Below are 27,613 nucleotides of genomic sequence, written 5' to 3'. Positions count from 1 at the left end.
GTGGCGGAGGGATCTTTCGCTTCTGTGTACTTTAACCTAATGGGGGTCGTCCGGGAGTCGGCAGGGGGAGGGCTGAGGGAGGAGGCGGCCAAGGAATTGTTTTTTCCTCGCGCCCCGCCCTAGCCAGGCCGGCCAATAGCAACGGGCTTTGTCCCCACGAGCCTCGCTCAGCTCCTTAGACTGTGCCAATGAGCGGCCGAAGCGGCTCCGAGGGGGCGGGTCTGGGAGGTTGTGCGTGTCTCGTTGAGAGCTCTTGAACCAAGTCAGATCCTGAGTCGGTTGGGTGGTTGGGAACAGCGGCCGCCGCGGGTGACTCAGGGAGGCGGGGTAAGAGCGTCGCGGCCTCGGCTGCGGGGAGAGGAGGAAGGAAGGTGAGGGAACTGAACCTGCGGCCCCGCCGCCCGGGTGCCGCAGGCGGGGGCGAGAAGCGTCCGAGTATCGCCGTCCGGGAAGCGGGGTGTCGGGCGGGGCAAGTGCGGAACTGTGGGGGAGCCGGCCGCCTGGGACGGGCTCTCTGCATTGGGGCCTTCTCCTTCCTAGGGTGAGGGACGAACACTTTGAAATCCACTTAAGCCGCAAATAATTCTCCTCTTGCTCTCTGCGCTTAGGTTAAGGTTTTGGAAAAAGCGAAACTTGGGAGAGCGAGGGTCACGCGGCGCTTGGGCCCGTGTTTGCTGTGGGGGAGGGATGGGGGGCGGAGAGGGTGCGGTTGGGGGGGTTGGGTGAGGGGTCCCCCTTTACTCGGGCCGCCGTCTGCTGTCTGCTCCCCAGACTAGGGTTAGGACCTCTTCCTCTGTCCCCGCCTCCCCCGCCCATTTCTCGCTGGCCCCCTACCACCTGCCGCCCCCATTGCATTTTTTTTCCCTTTTTTTTTTTTCAGGGAGGAGCCCTTCCTGCAGGCGTGGAAACCATGGTGCTCACGCTCGGAGAAAGTTGGCCAGTATTGGTAGGGAAGCGATTTCTCAGTCTGTCTGCAGCCGACCGCAGCGACGGCGGCCACGACGGCTGGGACGTGGAGCGCGTCGCGGAGTGGCCCTGGCTCTCCGGGACCATTCGAGCCGTCTCCCACACTGACGTTACCAAGAAGGATCTGAAGGTAAAACCGGGCCTCGGCAGTCGGACGTTTCGTTACCTTGGTCATGAGACAGCCGGCATCGTCCTCTCCTTTTGTGAAAAGGTTGATCAGAAAGTTGGCATGTGATTTGAAGGTGCAGAAAACTAGACCTTAAAAGTTTTTGAAATGGTTGTGTTGAGCCGATGTATATTTGGCCCGGAGTTGCTAGTATCTAAAAATGGGCTTTAGGGTTGTTCAGGCATGCTTCGGTGTTGTGGGTGCTGTGCCCTATTAGGAGGTGTAACAATTTTTCCGGAGGGAGAGTTTTGTTCTTAATATAAGTTGGGCTACAGGGTGGCAATTGGAATCATTAAGGATTTAGGGCTAGTGTTTGGAAGTGCTTTCGTTTGTTGTTCTTCTTAATTTCTTCACCCAACTTCTTAAACTTTTGGCCCTGATAAAACTGAAGTGTGCGTGTAGAGGGAGGAGTTTGGTTCTGTTATGTATGTTAGGGTGGGTCTTTGTCCATATATGGGGGCCCGGGGCAGGAGTGGGTTCTTGGTTGTGGGTGTGGGACAGGACCATATATGGAGAGATGGGGTGGGGCCAGCTGCCCCTTACTTGGAGTGTTGGAGGTGCTATGGCTTCGAAATAGTCCACCTCTGGTGTTTAGGGGCAGGGAGAGAAGTGAGGAAAGTGCGACCAAGGAGTTGTAATTACAAGGACACCCACAACCTTTTCTAATTAGACCTTTTTAAAAACAAATGAATTCTGATCGTACTCCCTAATAGAAGTATTGGAGTGAAAGGATTGTCTAGGAACAACCAGTGAGGAAGCCATTGTACCAACAAAGACTTCTTTGTGCAAAAATAGCTGAAAAAGGTCCCTGACAAAGACTCCAAAGTGATGATAACGTGAAGGAAGCTTGTCAGAACAGAAGAGATTTCTAACCTTTGGTAATGGGTGTTTCAGTACTTGCTCATCATCTTTGCTTGTTCTTGAAAACTATACTCAAATAAGGGAAGTAAGTTTTAGCACTGGCAGTTGAATATGTGTTGATTTCTGAAACTGTTCATTTGAATACTTTCGAGGTGACCATGCATGCCTAAACCTGTATTATTCTGCAGAGAGCTGTGGGAAAAAGATGTGGGATTATGTGTTTTTAAAGCTTTCATAGTGTTCCTTGTTACATGTGAAAAAGAAGAGTGGCCATTGAGCATTTAACCATGTGCCAGGAATCATGCTGAGCAGTTCACAGCCATAATTTTATTTACTCTTTACAGCAGTTCTTTGGGGTTAGTTACCAATATTGCTCCCTTTTACAGATAAAAATTCTGGGGCTGAGGAAGATTAAGTATGTTGCCACAGGTCACATATCTAGGAATTGGCATAGCCTGTGTTCTAACCCAGGAGGTTTTGCCCTCTGAGCTCACTCTCTTAATTACCATACTTCCTGATCGAAGGACTGTACCATAAAGGACTCTTGTCATATGCTGTGAAGTTTGATTTTTCTCCTCTGTTTCATTCCTCCTAGCAAACCAGGTTTTGATATTAGGGAAAGAATGTAGTGTATACAGAGATGGTCAACTTACTTGCTTTAGGCTAATATTTCTCCATAAAATGGGCTTTGTGTACTAGATTTCAACCATAGTTGTTGCAGTTGATTTCACCTGCCAAATAAAGTTTTCTCTTGTGTATTTATTTTTCTCTGATTTGAATGGACACAAGGTTTGATTTAAACTTTACAGTCTTTAGTTGTTTTGCTGATGATGAGGGACTAGGTGTTCTTTCCCAACAGTGATTGAATACCTGTTAGTTTAGGAAAGCAATCTTAGAGGTTCTTTATGTGTACACTTTTTAATCTCCACATCTCACTAACCGCTGACCTTTTAGGTGGTGGCAATATGCTCATTTTCAGAATGAGGTAATAGAATTGGGGAAAGGAGTCTTGTTTAGACTTGCTTAATGAGTTATTAAGTGATGGAGGGAGGATTTGAGTCTATGTTTTGCTGTGTGTCTTTAAGGGGCCTGACCTGGAGACAGGGGAATTTTAAATACAAGAAGAATTTTGACTTAATATTGGATTTTTGCTTTTACCTGCAGACCTCACAACTCAGTCTCCTATAAGTATAAATCTACTTGGTTTCTTTTTTTCTAATTATGATTTATTGCCACCTTCCTTAGTTGAGTAGAAGATGAAGTAACTGGCTTAGGTTTAAAGGCATGTTTGATTAATAAAAACAACTTCATGGTGATAGAACCAAATTGTGCTTGGTGAGATGCAGGCAAAAACTAAGTAACCGAGACTATTCTTCCTTACAGTTGGGTTTAGGGATACTGAGTTTTGGGTGGTACAGGACTGAGGACAGAGATGAATATGAGTGAATAAAATTCAACACTGTCCAACCTTTTAGTATTAGAAGTAGAGGCCTGTCTAGACTGATTTGCTTAGTTGGGGCTGATATTATCGAGACCAAGACTTATTAATACTGTTTCACCTTGAGAGAGACTTTGTAATAAAGTTATGTGGATATAATGTATCTAGGTGACTACAAAGAAGTTCAGATGAAAACATAACATAATTGCTTATTATGTGGCAGATGCTACTTTATTTAATCCTCATAAGTATCCTAGATTGTAAACCACATTTTTTTGTGTCGGAAATTAACTCTTAAAGAAGTTAAATAATTTGCTCAAATTTGTCTCTAGACCTTAAGCGCTGAGTTTTAATATTAAGGTAGAGTGAGATCTGAACACTTTATTTTACTGGCCTCTATATTCTTAGCACCTAAAACACTGCTTGTTGTGTCATGTTTGCCAGAATATTTGAATAAATAAATGAGGGAATCATAAAATTATTATCTCTACACGGAAAAAGCAATTTAGATAAAAATCTAATGCTGGAGCAGTGACATTCTCTTTATCTGGAATAGCAAAATTGGAAATGATAAGCTTCTTTTTGGCCTTTGGAGTCAGATAGCATAAGTAACGTTTTTGTAGATAAATCAAGGGAGCGTGGGGGAAAGAATGCAATTAGGGATGAGAACTAGTTGCATTTGTCAGCTTGCAGGAGCTTAATCAAGTCACTTTAGTTCCTCCTGGATTTGAATTCTTACTGATATGTCATTTTATAGACATTTCTGCAGAAGAGGCTTTGTTTGGCGTGAGGGGTGGCATTCCTATGCATAGAACCTCAAGCCTCAGCCATAAATAAAAGACATACGTGGTTTTGATAGGAAACTTGAAAGAAGTTGAAGAAAGCTAATAACTTGTTGGTTTCATTATTATCTTTTTTAAGTCTTTTTCCCAAACCAAAGTTAATGTGAGTTTTTAGCCAATGCAACCTAATACTCCAAAGTCCTCAGCTCGGTTATTTATAGATAGTGATTTGATGAGAATTGTGATGTTGCTTAAATGCTGTGAAACCCTTTAAGGTCTTATTTATTTACTTATTTATTTGCTGAGTAGATGTTAGATAATCATATTGAAGATTCTCTGTCCCTCATTCTTAACTGAAGGAGTAATACCCTGATAAATTAACATTTAAATTACCACAGAGGTCTTAAAACTACCTAATTTTCTTGCTAAGTAATTTATACACATTGTTTTTAAAATCTTCCTTACAATTCAATGAGGGTAGGTGTTAGTACTTCCATTGATTCAGAGAGCTTAGATTTAACCTGGGGTGTAGGTTAATTGATTTCCTTTGTAATCATGTATTTTATGCATCTAAAATCATTCTAAGAAAACTAAAACATAGCTGGGATTCAAGCCCAGATTTCTCTGATTCTAAAATTTGTGTATGCTTACTCCTCTTAACTACTTCCATGGGAAAACTCATCCAAAGCTAGCTTGGGTTTGAGGTTGATGTGATGTGGGTCAGAAGAGAAGATATCAGAGGACCTGGATTCTATGACTAGGGAAATAGAATAGAAATACAGGAAGATGGGCAGTCTTTGAACTCCTCTGTAAAATACATTTGCTTGGTTATGGAAATGAATGGAATACATAGAACCAAAGAGAGAGTACTTGGAGCCTTGTCACATAGTAGGTGTTCACATATTTGCACTTACTCTCTAATAACTACAGGGTTAAAAGCCTGACATATCAAGAAGATATATATGCTTCTTAGGGGAGGTTAGGGATACACATTTTGTTGTTGGCAGGAGGGGAAGGGTAGGGTAGGTCTTAAATTTTATCGATAGCCATAAAACTGGAAAAGGTTTGGGATTGGGGCTAGTGGTATATCAGTTAGGAACTTCCTCCCTTCTAAATGGATGAGAGACACAGAACGTAGGAGCCTAATTTAGAGAGAAATTTGTTCGTTCAACAAGTATTTGAGTACTGACCCAGGACTGGATACCAGTGAAACGTGGTGGTAAGTAAAATCAGACACAGACTTTGACCTATTAGAATTTATAATAAAATGTCAGTCGGTAACCACAAAGTGTAGATAAGTGCTGGGAAGGAAAAGTACAGGGTTTTGAATACAATTAGCAAGGGGATCTCTCTTGGGAGAGAGAGGCTCCTTGGTAAAGGGAATACTTCTTTGAGGAAAGGATTTTTTAATTTGGTTCTGCCAGATAAATGGAGGTTAACTAATTTTTTTTTTTTTTAGTTAAAGGTAGAAAAAGGAGCTATTATCCATGAAATTATGAACATTGTTGATAGATTTATTACTTAATTTTTGAAACCAAAAATGAGAGGACTCTTTAGTAAGAACAACTTTTAAAAGACTTTATTTAGTTATTTTTAGAAAGAGTGGAAAGGAAGGGCAGAGGGAGAGAAATACCAATGTGTGGTTGCCTCTTGCATACTCTCCACTGTGGAGCTGGCCTGCAACTCATGCATGTGCCCTGACTGGGAATTGAACCAGTGACCATTTGTTTTTTTACAGGCCAACACTCAATCTACTGAGCCACACCAACTATGGCAAGAATTTAAAATCAGGTAGAAATAGTGATAACTACACCAAATATCAAGGAATTTTATTGTATATTAGTTAAAATACAAAAAAAATTAAAGATTTAGAATGAATTACTGAATAGTATGTTTATAATGGATTAAATAAGCTAGGGTGTTTTGGTGCATTTATATGAACTTAAGGTTTTGTGAATGATTTCTACTTCTGAGTCAGAGACCTACTTTCAGACTGAATTCTTTGTTTTTTTTAATAGTATAAAATTTTTATATTTAGAGTTAGCCAGCTACACTCAATTTAGGTGATCCCAATTTTGTCGGCAACATCCAAATCATCATAAACAGGAGCCAGTCAGACATATGCCTTCTTCTCTCCATCAGGCCTGATCAGGGTGTTGACCTCAGTCATGTCACTGTCATACAGCTTCTTCACAGCCTGTCTGATCTGGTGCTTGTTCACCTTGACCTCCATAATGAACACAAGTGTATTGTTGTCTTCTATCTCCTTCATTGTCTTCTATCTCCTTCTCCTCGGTATTCAGGGGGAACTTGAGGGTGGCATAGTGGTCAAGTTTGTTCCTCCTCGGGGCACTCTGCCAAGGATATTTAGGCTGCCTTCAGAGCTGCAGTGTCTTAGGTCTGCCGGAAGGTGGGTGAAGTGCAGATCTTTTTTTGTCGCTGTTGCTGTGGATGCCTTTTAACACTGCTATTTTTTTGGATGGGGCAGGGGGCAGGGGGTCTTCAAAGCTTTTGCCTTAGCTTTGGCTTTGGGAAAGGCAGGGGCTTCCTTCCGTCCTAAAATATTTATCCAAATTGTAAGGGTTTTAGCTTTAGGGTTAAAATGTATTTTGCAGGTCAGAAGCAGAAAACTTCACAATTACTTGCAAAGTGATATTGCAAAGGTAGTTTAACTTTCATATAAGAAGCTACAAGTAGTTCTGGAGACCTCTGAGGTCAAGGGGTCATTTATCAGTTATCAATTATTTGTCTATTTCTATTTAGCAAAATAGTCTTAGAATCTGAGTCTTAGAGAATCTATTCAGTTAAAAGGGATTTCTAAGGAAGTTCCATGTATTAGGCCTTTGGCTAAGTCCTACTGATACCAGAGGAATTCAGAAGCAAGTGTGGGTTGTGGTCATTGAAGTTATCTTAAGCCCACAAACAATGTCAACATAGATTTATAGTGCCGAGCAGTGAGCACTTTTACATTCTGTCTTTCAAAAGCTCTGATATCTAATTAACATATATAGAAATCTTATAAAGGGGGTTCTGTGCTTTGTGGGCTTCTGAGAGGTAAATTTGGAAGCAGAGACTAGTCCTCAAAGTCCTTGACTTACGCTTCCCAAAGTGGTTTAGGAGCCAAAGCTTGATCCTTATGTAGTTAGTTTATTGTGCGAAAGTAAGAAAGAGAGTAGGAAAGGGGAACAGCACATACAAATATTTGAGTAGAATAATGGTATAATTCGACTTGGACATTTTTTTCTGTATTTTTGTTAATCAAATCTGTTTTCTATTCTATTTGTCTAGGTGTGTGTGGAGTTTGATGGGGAATCTTGGAGAAAGAGAAGATGGATAGAAGTCTACGGCCTTCTAAGGAGAGCATTTTTAGTAGAACATAACTTAGTTTTGGCTGAACGAAAATGTCCTGAAATTTCTGAACGAATTGTACAGTGGCCTGCGATAGTGAGTACAAACCAGGGTTTATTGAAGACAGTGAGAAGAGGGTATTTCATCCATTATGAGTGAAATAAGAAAAATATTGTATTTTGCTGTGTATAATGCCCACTTTTTTTGCTCAAACTTTTGAGGGAAAAATAAGGATGCATATTATACATGGGTAGTACTAAGGATGTGTATTGTACACAGCAAAATGCCATGTTATATATGTGATATATGTATACTAATACATATATCACATATATGTATATATGTATACCTATATAAAATGTATGTAATTACATGTAATGTGTATATTCGGCCCTCTGGAAAATTATATAGATATATGACAATGTAGATGAGTCAGAAGAGCAATCTTGATTTCCTCTTAGACCTGCTAGGAACTCTGGGCCCTTAACTTTTGGGGGCTTCACTTTCTTCACTTGAAAACTGGGGGGTAGAGGTAATGTGAGGAAGTCTCAGTCAGGTCAGAAACTAGCAAACATATACAGACATACAGATCTGTATATATTTTTCCTCCCAACTACTACTAAGAAATTGCTGAAAATATGGCCTTGTTTTTCTAGGAAAATATACATACACATAATTTTTTTTGCATAAATTTTGAGGAAGCCACATATCTCTGGGCTCAGAGTCATGTTAATGATTCTCAAATGTGTATCTGGTTTAAATTATCAATTGGATAAAAATTGTGTGATCTTACTGTGGTTGCATAAATAGTTGTTAATGAGGTATTTGCAGTGAATAAAAAACTTAATGGCTTTATTTCTTCTTATGTGTGTGGAATATTACCAGTCCCCATTTTCAGAATTGTGCTGAGAACAGTTATAATGCCAAAATACTTTGTTTTGTTTTAGGTATATAAATCTTTGTTGGACAAAGCTGGTTTGGGATCCATTACTTCTATTCGCTTTCTAGGAGATCAACAGAGAGTATTTCTGTCTAAAGACCTTTTGAAGCCTATACAGGTATAACACAGAAACAATATTAAACCCGCAAAATATAATTTTAAAAACCTTTCTTTAGCATGAGAACTAAAATATTGATGTTGATTGCTTTAATTTAAATATCTAACAGAGAAAAGAACCCATTTTGTCAACAGTTAGTTGTTAGACATTATCCCTCGGTGTTAGTCATTGGCTTGGTGTCATCCCTATGAAGCTGGAAGGACAAAGGTACCACAGTTTGTGTGTGTGTGTGTGTGTGTGTGTGTGGAAGTGCCTAGGTGATACAAAAGAAATTTTTAAATAATTGACTCATTCATATCTATTTATACATATATACATTACACACATACATGTCAGTCCTTATTAATTATGGATTCTATATTTGTGAATTTGATTACTTGCTAAAATATATCTGTAACCCCAAAATCAATACTTGGGGGTTACAGTCAATACTTTCACAGTCATTCACAGACATTTATAGAGAGTAGCAAAAAAGTTGAGTTGTTTGACACATGTTCCCAGCTGAGGTAAAAAAAAAGGCAACATTCTGCCTTCTTGTTTTCTCCTTCATGTTTTTTAAAAAGTCTATTTCAGGACCTGCTTAATGCTGAGTTTGGGTGCTGTGTGTTGATGATTTCACTGTTTAAATGGCCCTCAAAAGTAGTGCTGAAGTGTTGTCTAGTGTTCCTAAGTGGAAGAGTGCTGTGATTTGTCTTAGGGAGAAAAAAGCATGTGTTAAATAAGCTGTTAGTTTTGAGTTCAAGGTTGATACAGTATATACTAAAAAATGTGTCTTTCAACAGAAGCACACATAAAACAAGGTTATGTGTTGATTGGTTGATGAAAATACTGTGACCACAGGCTTGAAAGAACCTATTCCTATCTTTCCCTTAGGAGCATGGTTTGGTATGCACTAGCTCAGTGTTTGTGGTGACTTAATAGAAAGTAACTACCATGAACGATGAGAACCAAGTGTGAGTTTGTGTGTGTTCTTTCTAATTAGTTTGTAAAAGTCACCTTTTTCCTCACATTTAGGCTCCTGAGTCTTGCTCATAATGTAATTTCCTTTGTTATGAAAATGTTGGGAGGGGAGGGGAAGAACCCACAGAATAATTTATCACCATAGATCACCTTGGGAATAATGTTGGTCTTAAAATAACATTCATCTTTTAGGTATTTTTACAAAGCTTTGTAAACCCCTTTACTTGCTTCTTCTGTGACCTGTAGAATAATTAAACCTGTTTATTTGCTTAAAGGCAGTTTAGGGCCAGTGGACATTGCCTTTGCTGGTCCTGTATTGGAAAAGCTAAAGCACTGGCTTTTTTTCTCTGCTCAAGTCTCAATTTTACTTTCATATCCTGGAAGTGAGTGAAAAGAAGGTTCATACTCTAAAATTGATTTTATAATGGAACAGAGGAAGATGGTTTTACTTAATTTCAGATGCAAGTTACCTTCATATCTCAGATAAAGCATCTTGATATTTTTCCTTAAGAAAGAATGACTTGCCCTAAGGAACCAAGGAAAATAAGGTGGGGCTGTGAATATCTTGCCTTACTGAGTGATAAAGTAGTTTTTACTTCTTAGCAATGTTTTCTGCTGAATGGTTCTGTTTTACATGTTGCATGTTTTCAAGCTTTTTGGTTAAAGTAGAACTCAATTTTGTTTACTGATAGTGAAAAAAAATCTCAATCAGTAAGTCTGTTCTTGAGGGAGATGCACTATAGGCTATCAGTGTGAATGTTATTAATATTAATTGAGGGAGACTATGATGTGTCTGTTGACTTTCATTGATGATAATAGTCAAAAGTTTGGTGCTTCAGGGCATTGTCTTGTATAATAGATATGGATGATCACATCAGGCTTCTACTGTGAGAAGCTGTGTTGAGGGATGTGATTACCACAGCTGGGCACTTGCCCTAAATAATGCACAGAGAACCTGAAAATCATTTGGCTTATGCAAAAGATGGAATTGAAGCATAAGGTCTGCCTTTTGGAATTTGAATTTGGCTCACCTACCTGGTTAAGAAAAAAAGATGAATATCCAGATCCACTCTCTGGTACTTTTGATGAGCCTTAAAACTCTCCTAGGCAGAATAGAATGAATTAGTTTATTTAAGAGTCATTTGTGGCTTTCCCCATTAATGTGCTGTTTTATCTAATTGTGGTAGGAGCACATTAAGATTGTTCAAAATTACAGTAGCATGAGGGAAAAAAAACCACACACATTGCCTATTCTGGTAATTAATGTTGAGCTCTTATGAAGACCCTATGTTAAGTCTAACATCACTTGCAATTTCCCAGAATGGCCTCTAAAAGACTACTTATCCTTTTTTAAAACATATATTTTATCGATTATGCCATTACAGTTGTCCCATTTCCCCCCTTCATTCCCCTCCACATCCTCTCCCATCCACATTCCCCCGCTTTAGTTCGTGTCCATGTGTCATAAATTCTTTAGCTTCTACATTTCCCACACTACTCTTGCCTTCCCCGTCTGTTTTCTCCCCACCATCTATGCCACTTATTATGTGTACTCCCCCCAACTTCCCTGTGATCTCCATTTCTGTGGCTCCACTCATGTTTTAGGTGTCTTCTTAGTTTGCTTCTGTTTTAGGTGTGGTTGTTAATAACTAAATTTGCTGCCCTTTCACTGTTCCTATTTTTTATCTTCTTTTTCTTAGATAAGTCCCTTCAGCATTTCATGTAAGGGCTTGGTGATGAGGAACTCCTTGAACTTGACCTTATCTGAGAAGTGCTTTATCTGCCTTTCCATTCTAAATGTAAGCTTTGCTGGATAAAACAGCCTTGGCTGTAGGTCTTTGGATTTCATGACTTGGAATACTTCTTTCCAGCCCCTTCTTGCCTGTAAGGTCTCTTGAGAATTCAGCTCTCAGTCCAGTGGGAACTCCTTTGTAGGTGACTGTCCCCTTATCTCTTGCTGCTTCTAGGATTCTCTCCTTCACTTTAATCTTGGCTAATGTAATTATGATGTGCCTTGGTGTGTTCCTTCTTGGGTCCAACTTCTTTGGGACTCTCTGAGCTTCCTGGACTTCCTGGAAGTCTGTTTCCTTTGCCATATTGGGGAAGTTCTCCTTTATTATTTGTTCAAATAAGTTTTCCACTTGTTGCTCTTCCTCTTCCCCTTGTGGTACCCCCTATAATTCAGATGTCGGAACATTTAAAGATGTCCTGGAGATCCCTAAGCGTCTCCTCATTTTTTTTTGAATTCTTGTTTCTTCTTTTTTTTTTTTTTTTTAAGATTTTATTTATTTATCTTTAGAGAGGAAGAGAAGGAGAGAAATACCAATGTACCTCTTGTGAGTCCTCTGCTGGGAACTGGCCTGCAATCCAGGCATGTGCCCTGACTGGGAATCGAACCGCAGTCATGTGGTTTGCAGGCCCGAGCTCAGTCCACTGAGCTACACCAGCCAGGGCTCTTCTGTCTTTTCTCTTTGGTTGGTTGTTTCTTCCTTCTCATTCAATCCATTGATTTGAGTCCCAGTTTTCTTCTCATCACTGTTAGTTCCTTGTGCATTTTCTTTCATTTCACTTAGTGTAGCTTTCATTTTTTTCATCTAATTTGTGACCAAAATCAACCAGTTTTGGGAGCATCCTGATCACCAGTGTTTTGAACTGTGCATCCAATAGGTTCACTGTCTCTTGGTCGCTTAAAAGTATGGGCTTTGATTTGTTCTTCTTTGATTTATACTTTTTTGGTCAGGTCGCACCTGTTGCATATGAGTGGTGGAGCCTTAGGTGTTCACCAGGGCGGGGCAACCCCCCCATCACTGGATTATGATATTGTATGTGTGGGTGGGGTCAGAGAGGGAGCAATGGTACTTGCGCCACTCTTACTGGATTTCGGTCCCCTCTGCTGCTTCCCACAAGCAAATTGGGTCCTTCTGGTGCTAGTTCCCAGATGTGTGGGCTTGTGCACCCTCCAGGACTCTGTGGGTCTCTCCAACAAACTTTCCTGTGAGGCTAGGAGTCTCTCCCAGCACCTTTTCAATTGGTGCTTTTAGGCTTTGTTTCCTGGTGCTGGAGCCCTGGGTTGCATGGTCTGGCTTGCTGCCCATTTTTGTCTAGTTTGTCTGCGCGCTAATGTGTGACCTAATTCTTCCCTGCGCCACTTGCGCTCCCAGGTCTGGTAGCCACCACTTTTTCCTGCCTCGAACCTTCTCCGCCTGGCTGCCAACTTCGCCCTTCTTACCCATCTGATTGAGTGGTTGTTGGACTTCCATACAGTTCAGTTTTCTGTCTGTTCTGGTTGTGTTTTTGTTTCTAAATCTTCGTTGTCCTTAATTTTGGTTGAGGAGACAGTGTTTCCACCTACACCTCCATCTTGGCTGGAAGTCTAGTTTTCCTTTTTAATGGGAGAAATGGATAAATTATTTTGGCCACTAGTGTGCATTTCACAGTGGCAGAAATGCATGAAGGCCTGCTATTGAAAGGTCTGTGCTATACAGTTTGGGTTGGCAGGTTATTCCTATAGACAGCTTTTGTATACATTTATTGTAACTGAGTGTATGCACAAAGCCAGAAGACTATAGAATAGTGCCCAAAATGAAGATGCTGTAAAAAGTGTGTATTTCAGAACTGGCTCCCCGAAGATTTAGGCTGTTCATTCAGATTTTTTGTCACCACCACCCTAGACCCCTTTACCATTTGTAAATGGTAGAATTTGGAATCCTAGTTAGGTTAAATGAAATCTGTGTGCAATGACATGTTAAAAACAGCAGTTTCAGTGAGTTGACAGTATGGGTCTCTGGTTTCTATGTCTTTTGCCTCTTGGATTTGGATCTTTGAATTCCGTAATCCCTAGTGTTTGGAATAAAGTGTTTTGGGCACAGATTCACCTGCCCTTTTGTTTGCTTATTATGTTTCACGTAGCCAGTTTATCCCATATTTAAAATTGCTTTGAGGCACTCTTAGTATTTGAGCCACTCTTATCTTGGAGTGACTTCACTTCAGTCTATTTTATATCTCTGATTATTTGATGGTTTCTTTCTATGGTCTGTCTGTTCATTGGTGCCATCAAATAAATGGCTAATTGACACCACTTTAACCTTTCTGATTAAACTGATTAAAATATCCATTGGAATTTCAACAACTCTTTTTGTTACCTTAAAATGTGATGATCTTCCATTTCTTAGGATGTAAACAATCTTCGACTTTCCCTTATGGATAATCATGATGTCAGTAAGGAATTTCAAGCTTTGATTGTGAAACATTTGGATGAAAGCCATCTTTTACAAGGTATGTGGATAGTTCATGAGTTGACTGATTAGCTTCTACAAAGCTATGTTTTAGACTTTCTCCCTCATTCTGTCATTGAAATTTCTAATATTTTAGAAACCCCTTTACTGCTTTCTCCCATGCAACTAGGTGGTTGAAGGACTTTATATTGTATAATATGTAAAGCCTCTGAAATTTGGACAGTTCAGGGATTATGTGAAAACTGTAAAAGTAAAGTAGATATTTTAAAAGTTCAGCTATATTGGACATGGAATTTGATATAATTGGAATTTCAGTCTTACAAAATTGATAAAACATTAATTTGGTAATCCTGAGCTTCCCATTTACTATTACTGAGTTTTTTGGTCAGTTTCGCAAAGTCTTTTGATCACAGTTAGCAGTTGTATTGGAGTTCTTAAATTTGAATCTTTTAAAACTCTTCTGAGGACAGTGAGTTAGGTCTCAGTGACTTTTCTGATACTATTTGATCTGATACTAATGCTAGAATATATATAGCCACTGTAAGAAAATCAATAGAAGAATGGAGTTTTAAAATAAAAAGTTTAAATTTCCTCCTAGCATTTGCGGAAATGTCTTCTCTTGTTTATAGAACTATCTGTTAATGTTTATGTTGTCTACTACATTTTTAAAAGACTTAGGAAAAGATTATATTGGATAATGGTGCTGTTGAGAGATAATCCAAATTGCTCTATGGATTTTTTTCTTTTAAGGTGACAAAAACTTAGTTGGTTCCGAAGTAAAGATTTATAGCTTGGACCCATCAACTCAGTGGTTTTCTGCAACCGTTGTAAATGGAAACCCAACATCAAAAACTCTTCAAGTCAACTGTGAGGAGGTAAAGATGATGACAATTGCATGTAATATGACAGGGGAAGATAATTATAAAAAGGAATTATGATGTCTTGTAGGCGCTAAACATGAATATTATGTTAAAATACTAGATTGGAAAGGAAAATATCACAGTTGTTTTAAAAGAAGTTATTTGTACCCTGGCTGGTATGGTTCAGTGGATTGAGCGCCAGCCTGTGAACCAAAGGGTCACTGGTTGATTCCCAATCAGGGCACGTGCCAGGATTGTGGGCCAGGTCCCCAGTGGGAGGTATGTGAGAGGCAACCACACACTGGTGTTTCTCTCCCTCCCCTGCTTCCCTTCTGTATAAAAATAAAATAAAATAAGTCTTTAAAATAAAAAAAAGAAAAAGTATTTGTAAGAAGGTCCTATTGTTATGTTAATAGAGCTAATTTCTTATATGTTCCAGAGCATTTTTTTTCAGTATTTTTATTTTTTTATTTTTAAGATTCCAGCACTCAAAATTGTTGATCCATCACTGATTCATGTTGAAGTTGTACATGATAACTTGGTGACATGTGGTAAGATACACTGCTTGATTAAAGTCTTTCTTTTCCTTCCTGTCTTTACCTCTTCTCATTTAAAGGAACAAGGAAGCCAACTTAACTATTTTTAAATATTTTAGGTAATTCTACAAGAACTGGAACCGTAAAACGCAAGTCTTCTGAGAATAATGGAAGCCTGGTTTCCAAACAAGCAAAATCTTGCTCTGAGGTAACCTAGATTTATTTTGTCACTTGCCCGAAGCTTTCCTTAACTGTAACAGTGCATGTTCAGTTTGTTTTAGTGATTATAAAACTGTCTTCTCTGGTCCTTTCTGCTGTCTTGTCTGGTATTCTCTAGTTCCAGATCTTGGCCATAATTTCTACGCTCAAGCAGATGGAGATAATATAAGTTTATGGCACTATTTTTATGTAAAAGTGCATTTTGATGTTTTCTGAAATTCTCTGTAGATTTGACAATTTCAAGATACAGAGATTTCTTGAAAATAAATTGAGTTGTGTGTATCAAATTGAAGAGTGCCTGTAATGCGAAGAGAGTAAGAATCTTAGAGTAGATTTGGTGTTGAAATAGGACCACCACCTCCTCAATAATAACAGGGTTTGATTGGTCATTTTTGATCAGGTAGACAAATAACTTGTTTTTTGAGGGAAATAGTTGGTTTGTCATTACTAATTCTTGCCCAGAAAAGTATAGGTTTCTATAAATGCCACTGTGAGTTCAAGTATTGGATTTAATTCTTTCCCATTCTGAAATAGGACAGAAACAGGAATATAACATATTCCTCTGTTATATAAGTACTTAAGAATCTGGGTATATGGCGTTCCTGAGTTGTAAACCTTTATACAGGCAACAGGAACTTTTACAATCAAGGTATCTAATACCAGTCTTCTTTCTAAGTGTGTAGACCTGATTAGGTTGTTCAGAAAAGAATGAAGAGGTAATTATGGAAATTAGTATTGCTACCTTTCATTTTTGCACTCAAGCTTACAAGGGAGAAGTAATGTACAGGAGTCCTCCCCTTATTCATGGGGGGATACATTCCAAGACCCTCAGTGGATTCCTGAAACCATGGATTGTTTCAAACTATATATGTACTGTGTTTTTTTCCTATACAGACATAATAAAGTTCATGGCTTCTCTTTAGCATACTTGAATTGCTAGCATCACTTCTCCTGTATTTTGGGGCCATTATTAAGTAAAATAGGGTTACTTGAACACAAATAATGCAATATAATGACAGTAAATCTGATAACCTACCCCACTCCTAAGGAACTAGCATTTGGATAGCATGTGCAGTGTGGATATACTGGACAAAGGGATGCCTCACGTCCTGGGTGGTATGGAGCGAGATTTTATTATACTTCTCAGAACAGTGTGCAGTTTCAAATTTATTAATTATGTCTGGAATTTTCCATATTTTTGGACTGGTTGACCATAGGTAACTGAAACCATGGAAAGGAAAACTATTGTAAGGATGTGAAGCAAGTGATTATTGCATCTTAAGAGTTAAGCTCACAGAGGATATTGTTAAGTAATCCACAGTGTTAGAAGCTGAAAGAGAAACAGTAAAATAATAATGTCATGTTTTGACATTGGATAAATTTTTAGTGATCTTGGGTAGAGGTGATACAGGTCAGTTTGAAGAATTTGATTGGATATTGCCCATCAGGGAGAATTCATCAGTATAAATGGTTTGCTTAATGAAAAGGAGAGCTACGTGATGTTGTTGGGGGAGGGGCCAAGCAATAGGAAATAGTATCCTGATGGATCATGGAGGAATCAACCTGGTGGAGAGGGAGGACTAGGGTCAGTGGGGACCTGCTGTAGGGAAGGTACACCAGTTCTTCAAAGTGTCAAGTTTATCAGTGGTAGGATCGGTAATTGAGCAAGTCACTTTAAAACCTTCAAGGAGGTACTTGTGAAATGTGGTAATATATACCTAATAAGTGGTCCTCTTTACCTGATTTACATTCTTATGGACAGGGAACATGTCTTTTTGATCTCTCTAAACATATTGTTCAGTTCAATATGTTTGAACAAGGTTTGTGTGCTACTGAACTAATTGTTGGGCTTAGAAACTTTTTTTAAAAACCTATTTTGAGTCTTCATCAAAAATGAAAAACTAAATTTGATGTTTTAAAAAATTGTCTCAGCTCTTAAGCCCTGTACAATCTGTTCTCTTTTCTACTGATCTTATTTGTCAAAATAAAGATGATCACATTTTAAAAAGTTATTGTTTAATTTTTTTTTGTTAACCTAGAAAAGCATAGTAAAGAAACCTCACTTGTAATCATACTTCTCAGTGACTCTCACTATTATATTTTGGGATACCTGTCTTTTTTTTTTTTTAACTGTATATTCATGGAGCCCTCCCCCCTTTTTAAACCAAAAATCGTGCTCTTTTTGCCTCCTTGATTCCTTTATAGGATATTGTGAATATCAGTAAATACTCTTTTTTATCCTGAGTGATTCTTGTAATCAGGCAAGTTTTGGAAACCCTGGCTTGGCTTAGATTTTGAGACAGCTAGAGAGGTAGTGGAACAAGTGGAACAAGTGGGGAAAGAGAGTTTATTTGAATGTGTGAGTGAAAGATGAGTACAGTAACACACTTGGCACACATCTCATAGTGTTTGCACTTCCTAGTTGTGTGGACTGGCAAAGTGTTTACTTTTGGGTGGTCTTGAATGACAGGAGTTCAGAAGTAGGTAGAGGAGACGCTTGATTGCTCTGATGAATATTTTTGGATAAGATAAACATTTTTGCCAGTAACATCTGGCTCCTTGAAGGTCTTCTCTGCCTAGCAGACTGTTCCTCAGAGTTAGGACGTTGCTTGGTTAATTAGGAGAGTTTGCTGAAGAGTGAGCCAGCAGTGTTCTTTTTAGAATATCGTCAAACACTCAATTATATTATCTCCGTCTGCTGGCAGGGAGGAACTATTGCCATGACTGGTATAGAAGACCTTCAGGGAAAACTCTTCAGGTAAGAAGAAACTTTGACCCTTGTCAAGTCAGAGGCCAGTGCAGCAGTGTGTATGTGAAGATGAGGTTGGGAATTGAAGCCCTATCCTGTTGAGCTAACCCTTAGGAAAGTTGTAGGGTGATATACTTCAGTTTTTAAGGAAAAACATCCTAAGTTATGGTGACTGAGCTGAAAAAAATTTTGTGATGCTTTTCTGCTTTGAGACAGCTAATCCATGTACCAGGCACTGTGGTGTAAAGCACAGCCCTATAAAGTATGCTTCATTGCTCTCATCTTATGATGGAGGAAACTGCATCATAGAGAGGTTAAATAATGTACCAGGTAGTGTCAGAGCCTGGATTCAAACCGAGGTCTGATACCAACACCCAGTACTCTTTACCACTGTGTTGTTGCCACTGTGCTCCAGATCTTTTTCTTAGTGTGGTGAGCAACCATCGTAACAAACAGCAGATTCCTCCTTCCTTCCTCTATCCTTCCATCCCTCTTTCCAGCAAATATTTATTGAATATTTTATGTGTGCTAAACATTGGTGAGTGTTACTGCCTGGCTCTTGGGGTAACTCATAACAATTATAGTTATTTTGAAATACTAAGTACTAACAGCATTTGTTCACACACACATTCCACTGGTCTTACTTGTTGGGCATCTACTATGTGGCTGGCTTTATGAGGTATAACAGTGGATACAAGCAGGGTCTTTGCCCTTAGAAGTGTACATTATGTTGCAAGGAGACTAACATTAAATAAAGGTACTTTCACAGTGTGATAATGTAATAAAAGACACAAACATGGTAATATGGTAAAGATAAAGGGGTGGCTAGTGAGGTACTGCTTTGGAAAGAGTCATCAGAGATTCTGAGGAGGTGACAATTGAGCAGGTATGAGGGTGAAGGGGTGGAACAAGCCAGTCACATGAAAGCTATCCAGCCAGGTGGAATAGCAGGTACAAAAACACAAACAAGAAAGAACTTAGAACATTTGAAACCCAGAAAATAAGGTGGTATAGTTGGAGCAGTGTAGACAAATGGAATGGAGTGAGTAGAGAGGATTGGGGGAGACCAGACCACATAGAGTTTTGTAGGCAATGGAGTGATATAATCTGATTGGTTCATATTTTATAAAGATTACTCTCTAGTAGAATTAACTTTGGGCAGAATGTTCAGGGAAAAATTGGAAGTCAGGCCAGTTAGGAGACATGTAATGTAGGGGAAAGATGGTGGTAGTGGTGGCATAGAAAGGGATAGATTCCACAAATAGTTTAGAAATAAAGGCAGTATTTACTGATTCTTTGATTGGATATGAAAAATGAGACAGAGGATTTTTTGACTTGATCAGTTCAATGATGTTATATAAAATAAAAATTGATGCCTAGGTTGTAATCTAAATTTCTTAAGTATACAACAAGGTCTGTCCAGAAAGTATCCAGCCATGTGCTATGAAAAATAAGGGATATTTATTGAAGAAGATACAAGAAACATTGTATATAAGACAATAACACGTCAGTCCCCTACAAAATAGATACCTTGGGACCTCACATAGTTCTTCCAGTTGCCATCAGCTGCTCCATTGTATTTTCCTGAATCTCATTAATGGTCTGAAGTCTCTTCCCTTTCAAAAGTGATTTTAGTTTCTGGAAAAGTCAGAAATCGCAGGGTGCCAAATCTGGGCTGTAGGGGGGCTGAGTCACTTGGATGATTTGAGATTTTGCCAAAACGCTCTACATGAGACATAATGCCTTAGTGGGTGTGTTGTTGTGATGCAGCTGTCATTTACCACAGACCTGCATCAGCTGCCCATAGCTGTGCCCTTCTGAATCGCCTGAATAGTTTCAAGCTTAATGCAAAACCTGATGCGGATCTGTTGCTCTACTCGATCAGTTATTGTGAGTGCTGCAACCACACAGTACACTTGTTCACTCAACAGTGTCTCTGGACAGACCTGGTATTATTCTCAGGAGAGTAATTTAAGAAAGGGTATTGTATTAGTGCATCAATGCTAAACATAATTAAGAGAAAGGAAGATGAGATGAGGGAAGATGCTTAGTAAAAGTGAGCCTTGAATAAGCATTTTGAAATGACTTGGCATTTAAACTTCAGGAGATTAATCTTTAATTGGAGAATTATAAAATTGAGTTAAATAGGATTTAGGAATACATTTATCTAATGTCCCCATTTTAGGGATTAGGAAACTGAGGCCCAAGGAGGTAAAGCTGACTCATCCCAAGGATATACATACAGTACCAAAGCCTCCCCAGCAAAACCCTTCTGGAGAACACTAAACTAATTATTTAACTAAAGTTGACTAAAGTAGTATAATAATATAAGACAGAAAGCTGTAATTGAACAAGAATTGAATAAAAAATATTAAAAAAATAAAATAAAGTAGTATAATAAATAATCAGGTAATTTAGTACTTTAAAGTAGTTAGAAGCTATGCCAAAACTTTGATGGTGATTAAGTAAATTTTTAAAATATATTTCTATTTAGCATATATTAGTCTTTTCAAGGTCTCCAGAGTAAATGTCTGAGGAAAAGACTTGTGGGTAGACAACACATAAATATACTCAGAATTGTGAGGTCTACATCAAACTTTAGAAGTTAACTAGAAAGTGAAAAAATTTGAAAGATGTTTCAACTTTAGGTTAGGCAGTGAGGTGTATTTAAAGGTCATTGTGGTGTGAAAGGGAGGATTGAGAATGGCATATGACTTGAGGCTGATGAAGATGGTGAATGGATTTCACCTAGTTTAGCCATAGATTATTTAGTTGTCTGGAGTTGAGTTTAATCTCTTCATTTTCTTCCCATGTAGAAAGTTTATTTTTGTGGATAGTACAAACTAGGAAGAAGAGTGGGTCCACTCCATACAGTTTTATAAAGATAAAACTATATGAAAAGGGAAGGGGATGGGTGTCCCAGCTTTGTCCCACAGCCCTGACTTGATATTTTTTGCAGCATGGGATGACCTTTGTGACTTGATGAGCCACATAAGAACAAGAACCGTGTCCTCAACCTTTACTGCATTGTAAAGGCTTATATTGGTATCCAGTAGGCACCACTGCCTACAAGAGTCCTATGTGGTCTGGTCTCCTGCCAGTCTACACAGTAAGTGCGTGATGGGCACTCAAGTAATGTTAAACTGAATGCATGTGAAGCTGCCACGATTTGAAGACTGTTAAAAGCTCACTTCTGTGCATTGCATTATTAAAGTGATTGCCACTTGGCTGCTTTTTCCTGGCATAATGATTCACAGGTCTGTGAAAAAAGACCTGCTCTAACTTTTTATAGGAAGAGTCATTTTGTGAAAAGCCAGAGTGATTAATTAACAGCCTTCAGATATAAGTCCTTAATTTTGTGATTTATCACTTGTTCTCCTGTCCTTTTTATTTGGTGAAGGTATTATGCTTGTTTAGTACTAAACCAAACAAATAAACTTGAATCTTGCTAGCACTTCATATTTCCCCAAATAGGGACTTTATCCTTTTACTATCTGTTGATTTGGTATCTTTTAGGCTTCTCCCAGTACCTGTTCTGTGCAGTCTGTCTACACAACAGTTTGTAAGGATATCCTGCTCAGCTGTACTCCAGCAGCTCCACCGGGTAAGGACCCAAGACAGCAGAGTACTCCCCAAGCTGCCAATTCTCCACCTAACCTTGGAGCAAGAATTCCTCAAGGGTGAGTTATTTGTTCTTTGGAAAAGATAATAAGGAGAAGAAAACTATTTTAGCCACAGTTCTTCATAAATGAACTTACATCGCTCAGGTGGTAAGACTTTTTCACATTCAGTGCTTCATAGACAGAGAAATTAGTATAGCTAAAATTTTGTGAAATGACCTGCCATTCACTATATTTCAGGTTGTCTGGGCAGGGGGAAGTTTATTAGTTTCCAAATTGGTCAGGTGCCTTCGGAAGTGTAAAGTGAGTAGGCCTGCAGAAGAATGTAGAAAGTGTTTCAGAAATGAAAAGGTTACAGAAATAAAGAAAGAGCAGCTTTAACTTGATAGAGTGAGAATGCTCAATTGACGTACTGCAGCAGTTGTAGAACAAATGCATGCCTTCAAGGAAAAAGGATAAGATGGGTTGTGTGTGGAAAACCAGGGTCATTGGGAGTGTGGAGAAGAGGGAAACATGGTTATCATCAGCCCAGACCCTGGGTCTAGGTGAGAGATGTGGTAGGTTCACAGAGAGAAGAGTTTTAAGGGAAGGATCTCTCTGAGGAATGGTGGTGGAGTGCAGATAGTTGGTAAAGACTTGAGATATGGACAGAGAGACTGACATAGAAGTAGTTTGGAAGACTACTGCAAAAAGTGGGACAGTGTTTGAGCACATTAATTTACTGGGAAGAAAGTGGGCTCCGTGGGATAGAACTTGGAGGATGACTACATGGTGGTTAGATGGAAGGGAGAGCAGTCTTCTGAGTAGAGAGAGGGAACAGTAAGAAGTTCAGTGGTACCCAGGCAAAGATATCTAATAAGAGTGCTAATGTGAAATTCCTCTCGGGATGAAATCCTTTTTTAGAGGCAAGGGGAAAAAATATAACAGGACAGAGGACTTTTTGTTTGCTGGGGAAAGAACTTTGGGATGAATTTCAGAGAAACAAAAAGTTTCTTAAAGGGTACCCCTATTAAAATGAGGGGGGTGATTACCAGTTCATTCTGTGAACAAGGAAGTGTAGTCAGTTAGCTCTTCTATTTACTTTGGGTCCTGATCCCTGATCAAACAACAGTGAAATTTTCCAGTGTTGGTGCTGTTAAATGCTGTTCATAGCAGGACAGAGGTTTGTGCTGGTGGTGGTTTTGGTTCCTTATGACACTGTTTTGAGGGGAAGCTAAAGTTCTTTATGGTGTAAGAAGTAGAACTAAATTGAAGGAATTCAGGATTCATGAGCACATGCAGATAGAATTTAAGGTTTTAGTTTTCTGAATGTTCGAAATATTTTTGCAGAGCTTCAAATATTTTTAATTCCAACTCTAGTTCACAAGAACCTATCCTTAATTCTTTAATAAAAGTAGGGTGTTTTTTTCCCTCTCTTTTATTTTGGTTGCTTTAGGGAACCAGACAATGGTTTTTGTTAGGGAAGAGACAAAAGAGGCCTAAAATACTAGTTTTCCATATTTTTTTTTAGATGTCATAAACAGAGTTTACCAGAAGAACTTTCTTCCTCCCTAAATATGAAGACGCAAATACTGAAAACAAACCCAGATGTCTGCAATGTAGGGTTACTCCCTTCAGAGTCCTCTCAGATTAGAACTGGAGACTTAGAAACGCTGAGTGAACCAAAAGGTAGCTGTACCCAGCTGAAGACCAGTGCTGATCAGGAAAACGAATTGGAATCTGTTCCACAACCGTCAACTGGCCTTCTGAAGGCGTGCTTACCTACAAAAGCTTCTTCTGTGGCAGAATTGGAAATTGCCAGTACTCCTGAACTGCAGAAGCACTTAGAACTTGCACCTTCCACATCTGATTTTCTTTCAAATAAGCTGGAAGGGAAAGCTGCTATCAATGGTGATAACCCTAATAGTTGTGTGGAAAAAAAGGTAGAACCTTCGACCTTAAGTTGCCAATCACAGAATTTAAAGGAATCTTCAGTAAAAGTAGATAATGAAAGCTATTGTACAAGAAGCAACAATAAAATCCAGAATGGTGAGTGTTTCTACATAAGTTTATTAGTAGAGAGATGATAAACTAAGAGATGATAGTTTATCTTACCTTATTAGGAAAAAATATAGAAATTATTATAGAGTAAGTTCATACAGTCAGAAAAGTTCAAAGGAGAAGGTAAAATTCCAAGACTTCAGAAATGATTACTGTTATTATTTTGCTGGATCTGGTTTCCTGTGTATAGAAATACAGATAACCTGTGTTTTAAGGATCAAGATTTTAAAGGCCAGAATTCCATTATATGCATTTACCATATGACTTAAATGGAACAAAGTCTAAAGTAATCTGATAATTACTTTATCTTCAGCCTAACACATTTTTCTGTAACATCCAGGTTTTATGCTCACATAGGTAGTTCAGATCTGAATTTTTTTTAGAAGTTAGAGAATTGCATCACCATGTCTAGAAAATGGAATTTAGTTAAAGATATTAAGGACAGGGCTGAAACACCTGCAGAGTCTGTTTGCTTAAGAGCAATGTCCTGCTGAACCTGTAGTTTAAAACTGAATATTCTTATTAGTGAGAAAATGGTACACTGTATTTCATTTACATATGTTAAGTTTAAGGAGGCATTTAATGGTGGTAGTTATCAGAAGCTTTCTTACTAGAATTAAAACTAAATGGCTTCAGTATGTCAAAGGTTGAGAGGTGTTAAAATTTAAAAGTACCTTTGATAATTGTCAGCTGTGTGGGGAAATTTATGTGGGTTTTGATAACTTAAAAAACACTTGGCTACGTAAAAAATGAGTATGATCCACACTCTTGCTTTTACTGGAGACCTCTGAAACTATAGGACAAGATGGATGAATTCAACTGTGGGCCTTTTTGATATAGAATAGGAGAAATAGAAAAAAAATTTTTTTGCCTAATGGTACTTCTAATCCAGCTTTATTCTTGAGGTGGAAATTGATATAGCTATTAATTTACATAAAATTAATTGCATAAGAGTATACTGTTCTCAGGAGTTGTATAACTCCCAAAAGAAACTGAATATTCATAACCACATCCCTGTTCTATTTCTTTTCTTTTTGAGTCATCAGCCCTCACATTCAGCTAGGTTTTGAGGCAAAGTATTTTAATATCATGTGAAAAAACAGTAAAAATTCTACATTGGTAAGCACATTATAGGTAGATAAGTGAATTGGAGTCTCGCTTTGTCTCACTTGGTAGGCTGTGCAACTGTGTCCCACCTAAAGTGATTTTAAGAGAAAAACTTAGTTACATTCTATGCTTCCTCTCTACTGGGACTTCTTGGCTGAGGCCTGTGAGAATGTGGTCAGAAGCCTAGCAGGATCTCTGCATAGATTCCATTTGTGTCGAGGTGGGTATGGAAAGATCCGCTGGTGGCTTGGCTGTTCCTGGCTCTCCCACCCTCGCTCTGCCTGGGGGCTAACGCGGGCTAGAGAGGAGCAACAGCCTTTTTCCTGTCAGATCACTGTGTGGCTCCCCAGAAGCTGGCATTGCTTTTCTTCTGGGCTCTGCTTTGAATAGAGAATCATTGATAGGATCTACTTTACTCTCCTCAGTAGAGAGCTGGATATAGATAGTTCAATTTGCTTATTTCTAGATATTTCCTCTTTTAAGCCAGGACCGAACAGATAAGATAACCTTTGGACTTTTTGCCTGTGGTCTGAAAACCTGGTTCAATTCAAAGGGTGATGCCTTTTCAATATGAGTAATTAAAATTCCATCCTTGAGCTAGTGATCTCTTTACCTTCTCTTTCACTATTACTGAGTAATAATGTTTAAGGGATCAAGGCCTGACAGCATGTTTTTAGGATTTTACAGTGTGCTCTTGTCCTGCTTTAAAAGAGAGGTAAGATTAGATTACCTCTAGGGCAATATTGAAGATGCTTATTTATTTAAAGCCTTCTTTGGTTTGAGATCTTTCTTTCAATTTCCTCAAAAACCACTACTCTTTCCTACTCATCTCTGGCTCGTTCCCCAGAAGTTGTTTTAAGGGTTTTTTTGTGTGTTTTCCATTTGTTTGCCTAAGAATCTACCTCCCTTTTCTCAGCTCCCTTGGTCCCTGAGGAGAAAAGGTCTTTTCTGTCAGTTTCATATGAAATATTCTTCAGTGCTCTTGGCTTATGAATGGATTCCTTTCTGTATTATTTAGGCCAACACAGGGATTGCTGTTTCCTGTTTCATCACTACTTTTTTTCTTTAGAAACCATGTTAACATTTTCTTTTCATTTCTACTGTCCATTACAAGTTAAAACTTCAAACATACATTTACTTAGAATCCTAATCCTGTCATTAGCCAGTGCTCATAACCCTGAATGGAATATATATTTGAAGGAAATTGAAGACATGTCAAGGGATCAGGTGACATCTCATGGAAGCATTTAGAAGATAGCTCTTATTTTTGTAGACCAAAGGGCCTGTGCAGGAGAGCTATTTGGTTTTATTTTATTTTATTTTATTAGAATGGTTAGCTTTTGCAGAGAACACACCTTAAGCCAGTGTAATTTTTTTTTTTTTTTTGAGTGTGACAGGATTGACCTCTGTACAGTGTTGTATTGGATGAGGTGAACCCACCGCTGTGCACTGCTAATGTTGCAGTGAGTTTGAATTAAGGGTCTGGCATGGGAAAATCTTCCTGAAATTTTCTCTTATCTAGGTTTGTGAAAAGAAGTATACACTTCTTGGAATTTTGAATCTGGTTGTTGAATTTGGGGTTTTAAGTTGCCAAATAGGTTCACCAAATGAAAATTACCTTATAAAGAGAATAAAACTTCTAATTGCTCTGAGAGCTGTCTTCTGTGAAGCCATTTTTAGGAATGACAATTGAACCAGTTATTTACGAGTGCTCACTTTGGGATAACTGGCCTTTTGAATAAATTTTAGTAACACATTGATGTCATATTTTAAAAATTTGAGATCCACTGCCTGAATCTTTTGTTTTGCTAGTCCATTCCCGGAAGTCGGTTTTGACTGACCCAGCCAAACTCAAGAAGCTGCAGCAGAGTGGGGAGGCCTTTGTACAAGATGACTCCTGTATGAACATTATTGCACAGCTGCCCAAGTGCCGGGAGTGTCGCTTGGACAGTCTCCGCAAGGATAAAGAACAACAGAAAGATTCACCTGTGTTTTGTCGCTTCTTTCACTTTAGAAGGTGAGGCAGTGGGAGAAAACTCAGATAATCTGGGTCCTAGAGCATACTTTTTCCCCCCTTCCTAGCAATAATAAATCCAGAACTAAAAAGAGTAGTGATATTATTTTTAATCCCTCATTGGGCAGTCTGGACCTTTTATATTTATGTATATACATATATAAATACATATTTATTTTATTTTTAATTAAATATTTTACTGTTATTCTATTACAGTTGTCCCAATTTCTCCCCCTTTGCTCTCCTATGCCCAGGGCAATCTAGACCTTACGGCATATTACTTAATTTTTTTAAAGCAAAGAAGCTTAAAAATAAAATTTCTATTTCTAAAAGTTAACAAGCAGAAAAATCCTGAAGGTTCTGGAAAACTAATAAAAATAACTACTGTTAACTTTTCAATGCATTTTAGTGTATATATGGTTATAAAATATATTCAAGTGTATTGTGTATATTTGGTGTATACACAATGGTGTATACACCAAATATATACTACTTGGTGTATTGTACAGGCATATCTCATTTTACTGTGTTCCACAAATACTGCCTTCCCCCCCCCACACACACACACAAATTGAAGGTTTGAGGGGACCTGAAGTAAAGCCAGTCTGCTGGCACCATTTTTCCAACAGGCTTATGATGGTTAGCATTTTTTAG

General features: G+C 38.6%; 1 protein-coding gene across 3 annotated transcripts in view; it reads left to right on the top strand.

Moving 5' to 3' along the window:
- Positions 1-237: 237 nt before the first annotated feature.
- The window catches only part of KDM3A (lysine demethylase 3A), a 51,027-nt gene continuing 23,651 nt past the window's right edge, over positions 238-27,613 (top strand). Inside the window, exons 1-11 of one of the 3 annotated variants that reach the window (XM_037039005.1) lie at positions 238-327; positions 881-1,096; positions 7,502-7,657; positions 8,509-8,619; positions 13,752-13,854; positions 14,565-14,689; positions 15,153-15,225; positions 15,330-15,418; positions 21,695-21,858; positions 23,309-23,826; positions 26,758-26,962. In XM_037039005.1, coding sequence (XP_036894900.1) covers positions 911-1,096; positions 7,502-7,657; positions 8,509-8,619; positions 13,752-13,854; positions 14,565-14,689; positions 15,153-15,225; positions 15,330-15,418; positions 21,695-21,858; positions 23,309-23,826; positions 26,758-26,962 — 1,730 coding nt within the window. In that variant the 5' untranslated portion in view covers positions 238-327; positions 881-910. Of the gene's footprint in view, positions 372-417; positions 542-880; positions 1,097-7,501; positions 7,658-8,508; positions 8,620-13,751; positions 13,855-14,564; positions 14,690-15,152; positions 15,226-15,329; positions 15,419-21,694; positions 21,859-23,308; positions 23,827-26,757; positions 26,963-27,613 lie in introns of those variants that run through there. The other 2 variants (XM_037039012.1, XM_037039020.1) reach the window with 2 other exon arrangements.

The sequence above is a fragment of the Sturnira hondurensis genome, unplaced genomic scaffold, assembly GCF_014824575.4.
Source record: "Sturnira hondurensis isolate 20B ecotype Veracruz unplaced genomic scaffold, ASM1482457v3 Scaffold0002039, whole genome shotgun sequence".
NCBI lineage: Eukaryota > Metazoa > Chordata > Mammalia > Chiroptera > Phyllostomidae > Sturnira > Sturnira hondurensis.
The sequence above is the reverse complement of the archived record's forward strand: the minus strand, read 5'-3'. Positions and strand labels throughout refer to the sequence as shown.